Source organism: Rosa chinensis, chromosome 4 (assembly GCF_002994745.2).
Source record: "Rosa chinensis cultivar Old Blush chromosome 4, RchiOBHm-V2, whole genome shotgun sequence".
NCBI lineage: Eukaryota > Viridiplantae > Streptophyta > Magnoliopsida > Rosales > Rosaceae > Rosa > Rosa chinensis.
The window spans coordinates 22791330-22798178 of NC_037091.1; the positions used below are offsets into that span (position 1 = coordinate 22791330).

Sequence of the window (6849 nt, forward strand, 5' to 3'; positions counted from 1 at the left end):
AATATGCTCATTCACATAAGGGTGAAACTAAGAATTGTCCTTATGTGGAATTGAAAATAAAATTTGTATTTGCTTGCATGGCATGACACTTAAGATTTGAGGCCACAAATCTTAAGTTTCATTGAGGCCCTATATCATTGCCCTTCTTAGTATATAATTATGTTTAAATAAATAGATTCAGATTGCTCGTCCACTTCGTCAATATTTTTTGTGAGTTAAACTTTAGAATCTCTGCTTCAAAGAAAACCTTTCTTTCTTTGTTTTAAAAACAAGCATAAATGATTCCTCCCGTTTTTGTACGTAACATCTAAGGCACGAGGTCGTTAGGTGAAGTTGTGGCATGCTGAAGGCTAGTTTATTTTTATTTCAAAGCTTAGAACAAGTTTTTATAAGAAATTTTGAACTTTGCTTACATCAGCATTATGATATAGAAGTCAATACATAAAAGTAGTCCCACCTTTTGGTCCTTTCCTTAGCCCTACTAGCCGGATGGGTCATAAATCTTTCAAAATGGTCTTCCTTGTAATTGACGTAAGAAAAAAATTACAAAATAAAAAATAAGCATAAAACAAACTTGAGGAGAACATGGAATGGAGCGTTATTGCGTTAATAGAGGAAGTACAGGAGATAGGATCCTCTCCTGAGCAATGTTTTCACCGGAGCTTCCTAAGCTTTCAACTAGATGAAGACACGTGGTAACATTGGAATCCAATGGTCTACAACAAAACTTAGCTTGTCTTTTTCTATTTTGTTTCTTTCTCCCTTGATTTGTTCTTCTCTTCAAGGATTACTCTCTCTTTTCTATTCTTCTTTACTTCACTAGTCTTCTTATTGCTCAGAGGCATACTCCATAAATGAATACGCACAAAGCTAAACAAGCATCAAACTTTGAATTCAATATTGATTCATAAATTCAAAGAAACAAAATGTTGGATTAAAAAAATAAATCACCAGTTTAATTTCACACCATCATCACCACATCCCCAACCTCTCTCCATTTCTCTAACAATTGAAGATCTGAAGGAGAAAGTTAACAAACTCATGAAAATATCAGGATGAGAGAGAGATAGCTGAGTTATACATTAGAGCTTTGATCATACATGTTGGCTGCTCAATTACATCTCTAACAAGAGCCCATTTGACTGACATGATTGACGAGACAAAACAAGCCTGGGTCAGTCATCCCATTTCTTCTTTACACTCAAATTGGTCATGGCTCATATACCACACACTTTCAATTCTTCACCACTACCCAGAAAAGAAAAGCATGAATCAATCCAAAATGCAGATCCCGAAATTCAATGGATGAAGAAGAAGCTCAGATAAAGATCGAGGATATAATCAACTAAAAGTAATCAAACAAATTGAAAGATTTCAACAAAAATGATGTTGTCATTGGCTTTAGCCTCCATATTAATCCTTCAGCCTGGTTGACCTGAGCACATTCTGGACCATGTCCGCTTCAATGACTGCCACATGGAGCCCTAAATCAAAGCATTGACGGTAAAGTTGTTGCAGCTAAAGATTGTTCAAGTGGGATTTTCACTGCGTCTTATAGTGTTGACAGTGAACTTACTACAAAGAGATGAAATTTATTCTATGCATTTTGGGTCAGGAGAGAAAAGAAAGAAGACCAAAAGAGAGAAAGGGAAAAGAAAAAAGAAAAAAAATAAGAGGAGAAATTGTAGACCATTAGATCTAACGATGGACATGTGTCTTTTTCTAATTAAAAGCTTAGGGCATCTCCAACAGACTCCTTATTTCAAAGTAATTTAAAATTTTAGCTAATTTTAAAATAATATTTCACTCTAGCAAAATAGCTAAAAAAAAGTTAAATTTAATTTTTGCTAAATTCTCTAGCTATGTTTAGCTAGAGAGAAGAAAGAATGTAACTAAAAGTTATATCTTCCTACGTTCAATTTAATTTAGTATTATGCCCCTGATTTTTAACACAATAAAAATAGATATATAATCTCATAATTATACATGCGTGATCGTTTAGTCATCAAAACAAAATACCTTGAATCATTTTCCTTTTCAACCAAGTACATACTGATGCCCTGAACCCTCAATGTCAATATATTACATGAGCTTATGTATTAAATTGTCAATAAAAAAATAAAACGTAAATACTCCTCAGAGTTCACCACAAGCAGAAGTCTTAATAACGGTAAAGTCACAAAAATGGCTTCCTACCGTAAAGCTGCAAATGGCGCCACCTCAGCATCAGCCACGATTATCCTGACCTGCAAAATTAACAACTACACCGTTTGGGGTTGCCACACAACAAACCCGGTAAGCTTTTGCAAGCCCGTATGAGTAACTCAAACACACACGCACAACTCACTTAACAAGGAATCCCATCAACTTGTGAGTAAGAATCACACACTCTGTTTTCCCAAAACAACACATTCTTTTCCCCAAAGAAAACAACACGAGCTACCCCGTGACCCAAATCATATAATTGTTAACCTAACAATTCAAATATGATAAGTCGATCCAACCTGGATACAACAACAATCGGTCCAACCTGGACAAAACATCAACACCATCAATCATATCTATCGTTAACCTAACAAATAGAATATGATACATAAGTCCTCGCCGGACATTTAAAAGAAAGAATCTCCGAAACTCCCTTTTAAAACACGTACTCATGAGCATCAGATATCTCCCTGCTACCCCCCATGATGTACACTGGCACAGACTAGAGTTCTGACTAATCGTAACCACTCACCCTACCACAGGCATGATTCCCGACTCCTTGTCAGACCCCGAACTTCACAGATCAAAACATCTCAAAGAAATCGCAATGGACCTAAAAGTGTTACACTGATTACAATCACCATCTATGACCTAATCCCAGTCACCATCTGTGACTCAATCTCGATCACCATATGTGATTCAATCCTAGTCACCATCTGTGACTCAATCTCGATCACCATCTGTGATCCAATCCCAGTCACCATCTGTAACTCAATCTCGATCACCATCTGTGATCCACTCAATCTTGATCACCATCTGTGATCCAATCCCAGTCATCATCTGTGACTTAATCTCGATCACCATCTGTAATCCAATCCTAGTCACCATCTGTGACTCAACCTCGAAACTCCCGCTGCGTCTTCAATATAGTACAAAGCAGCCAATCCACAAAATAACCGTCCAAAGTATTTCGTCAAGTACCTAACACATACGGTTCCAACTTAGTAACGATTCACATTTGATTTAAGTTCGAAACCCCTGTTTTGAACTAAAATCCCCAAAGTGGCGCCAATCGAGGCAAAACCATATCCGAGACCTCCCAAAGTCTCCGGAATACTTCCACGATCGATATGACCAACCCACAAGTCAATCGAAAGCTCGAATCCTCACGGATCGAATAAATCGATCGGTATGAAACCGTAAAAATCATAACAAATCCATACGAACTCCAAAATTTGCATATTATATATCAAAACGCTCGTATCAACGAGTAGAACATATATAATACCAAAAACAGTTCCCTACATTGCCAGAAAGCCACCAGAACCCCTCCCGCGCCGGCCAAAACTCAATATTTCACAAAACTCCCAACATCAAAGCTGTTCATCTAAGCATGCTTGTGCATTTTCATAACTAGCTCGAAGTCAGAAAACAAGCATAAAGGGTCGAAAACTACCTCACAAGCTTTGAATTTTTGCTCAATCCTAGTTGAACCGATTTCCACGTAAATCGATCCAAACAACCACCACAGATCGATCAGGGAGCCTTCTCTGAACTCAACCAAGGAAGCATGAAGCCACGAAGTCGTCGGAGCTGCGTTTTCTGACCGGGTCCGAATACACCAAACTTCGCCACCTTCTAGCGTCATGACCGCCGCGAATCGCCGCTAGAGGAAACCACAGGGAGGAGCGGACAGCACCGATAAACCGATCTGGAAAGTTTCGTCGCCGGAGATCGCCGGAAAATCCGGGTCGGGTTGGCAGGGTTCAGGTCGGGTCAGACGAAAAACTCAGATACTGAAGGTGTCAACCGAGAGAGAAGAGAGAGAGAATAAATTTCCGGAAAAGGAAATGGAATTTATGAAATGATTTTTGGATTTTCCCTATTTATACTAAAACGGAAACTTTTTCCGAAATCCATAACTTCCTCATACTAACTCCGATTTTCACGTTCCACATGTTCACGAACTCGTATCGACGCGCTCTACAACTTTTGTGAAGGAAGTTTTAGAAGAAACTCAATGTATCCAAAGTCAACCCTAGCAACCCCCCTAAAGTCATATTTTCCAAATAAAAATTCGTCCGAAATACTTCCGCTCCATCCACGAGCCACGAAACCGACCACTAACCACTAATTAAATTCTGGAAAATCTTGGGAAAATAAATACGAATTTCCGGGGCATCACATTTAGCTAGGGATTTAGAGCATCTTTAGCAATGCTAGCCATTTTTTAGTCAAATTTTAGCCAAAGTAACTAAAAAGTCATTTTAGCTAGCCACTTTAAAAATACATATGCATCAGTTCTCTCTATTTTAGTTATTTTTAAATTTATATATTTTTTAAATGAAGATTAAATAGTTTAAATATATTTATAAATTACATAAAATTAAAAGCAATGTTTTAAATTATAGATAGTCTCATCTCATTCTCTATATTTAGGAGCAAGATAGATAAAAGTTGTAATGGAGAGCTACTTAGGAGTCTGGTGCAACTACTAAAATAGATAAAAAGCTAAACATGCTCTCGAAAATAGCTAAGCAACCAAAATAGAGAGTTTGCTAAAAATGCTCTCAGCTTATCTTGCTGTAGCATATTTCAAAAATTAAACTACCTATATATATCTCTTCTAGCCAAATATAGCTAACAAAACAACTTCACTATTGGAAATGCTCTTGAGAAGCTCAGGTGATAACTTTCTGCGGTACAGGTAGCATCTTGAGCTCCCGTAGATGTCTTGAAGTGGAAAAAAATCTACGTGGAATGTGGAGGTACCAGCCCCCATTAGTTCACTTTAGTATTACTTGGCAGGGCCTCGAAATTCTTCAAACCTTGTGTGTTGGGCTGTAGCTAGTCCACAATGTGAAGTCAGGCCTGAATGGAGGTCATCTTTTAGTTTTACTAGTTTAGAAATTTGGGGGTAAACAACAAATAATTAAATAACGAACCCCGATAAACAAAGTATATATTAGCAAATCATTTAGGATTCAGAATTTTGAGAACTGTTCTTGCAAGCTAGCTAGCATTTCTCCAAAACTTGATTTTTCTTTCTTTTTTCTCGCAATCTCTAAAACTTGATTACTAAGACGAAAAATGAGAGAGCAGAGACGAATCTATAGTATAAACTCGGATTTATAAAAAACAAAGCGCAGACCATGTACCCTGGAATTAATTTTTAATAGTTCCAAAGCTATAGTCTCCCCACCAAAACAAATGTGGCAATCATTATCGAACATGGGTGCCACCCCACAGTTTGACACTTTATTATACCCCTAAAATTCAACTACTGCAGCCTCTAAATTATAAGTACAATCTCCCTTAAATTTCATCAAATGAAAGACTCAATCCATAGAACAATGCCCACATTGTACTGCTTCACCATCACAATTTCTCTTCTCCTTATCTCAACCACATATACATATTCTGCGCCCTCAAAGCAAACGCAGCAGTACCTAAGCCTTGCATACAAGTTCTTGGCTCCTCAAAATGCTGCTCGGTCTGCCGTCCGAATGAGGCCCTTGGTGTGGGATGCAAAGCTTGCTAGGTATGCACAGTGGTACGGCAACCAGAGGCGATACGACTGCGCTTTGAGGCACTCCAACGGGCCTTACGGCGAGAATATATTCTGGGGTAGCGGCAAGGGGTGGACGCCGGCTCAGGCGGTGACGGCTTGGGTTTCGGAACGGAAGTGGTACAGTTACTGGTCAAATTCTTGTGCCAGAGGACAGGAATGCGGGCATTATACGCAGATTGTGTGGAGGAGTACAGGAAGAGTTGGGTGCGCTAGAGTTGATTGTTTTGGTGGGAGGGGTGTGTTCATGGTTTGTAGCTATGATCCTCCTGGGAACTATATTGGAGAAAGGCCTTATTAAATGTTGTTCTGAGAAATTGCATGCTAGGTTTATGCCTTTTACTTAATTTGTGGAGTTTGTTGACTTGTTCCATTATTTTGTGATGTGCTGTGGATTTTTGCCAATCTATAGTCAGAGATTAGTACTATTAATTATATAATAATTTGTACAAGCCCTGAGGATGAGTACACGCATGGCTGGATCAGTTTCCTTTAATTTGGTTTCTGATCTTGTATTTATATATTTTGTGCACCAAATAGTTAGATATTGGCCGCTTGAATGACTAGTAAGACAATGCACAGACTGTAAAGTTACAAAACGTGTCATGCTTATATCTATACAGTCTTGATCGATATACATTCTCATGACCCCATGTATGCCCTTTCCCATTGCATTATTGCAAAGAAACAATCATATGTATTCGGTTATCTTCATCGAAGGCTTTGAACCTTGGTGAACTAATTGTCAAACCTAAATAAAGCATATATTCTAGAAAGAGGTGGTATGTATAAGTCTTGACAGCTTTCACATTTACATACAGGATCACGTACATGATATTTTATCCACATGTTGACAAAATTACTGTGAAATACTTTGTTTAAAACCAAAAACAAAAAATTATTCATTCCGTGTAGCCACCTGCCACGTGTTTGGTGCGACAAGCCAATAAGAGAGTTAGTGAGTGATAATTTTAGAATTTGTTTGATACTTACAGAAACAGTATGGGTATAAAATTTGAAGGAAGAACTGTGTTATGTTGGTACCGAAGAGGACGGCGACGGAGGCGAGGGCCTGA

At 38.2% G+C, this 6849-nt stretch overlaps 1 protein-coding gene across 1 annotated transcript; it reads left to right on the forward strand.

Annotated features, from left to right (window-relative positions):
* Nucleotides 1-5339: 5339 nt before the first annotated feature.
* On the forward strand, nucleotides 5340-6390 carry LOC112200867 (pathogenesis-related protein PR-1). The gene has a single exon (XM_024341873.2). The coding sequence runs from the start codon at nucleotides 5535-5537 to the stop codon at nucleotides 6072-6074; it is 540 nt and encodes a 179-aa protein (XP_024197641.1). The 5' UTR covers nucleotides 5340-5534; the 3' UTR covers nucleotides 6075-6390.
* Nucleotides 6391-6849: the final 459 nt, after the last annotated feature.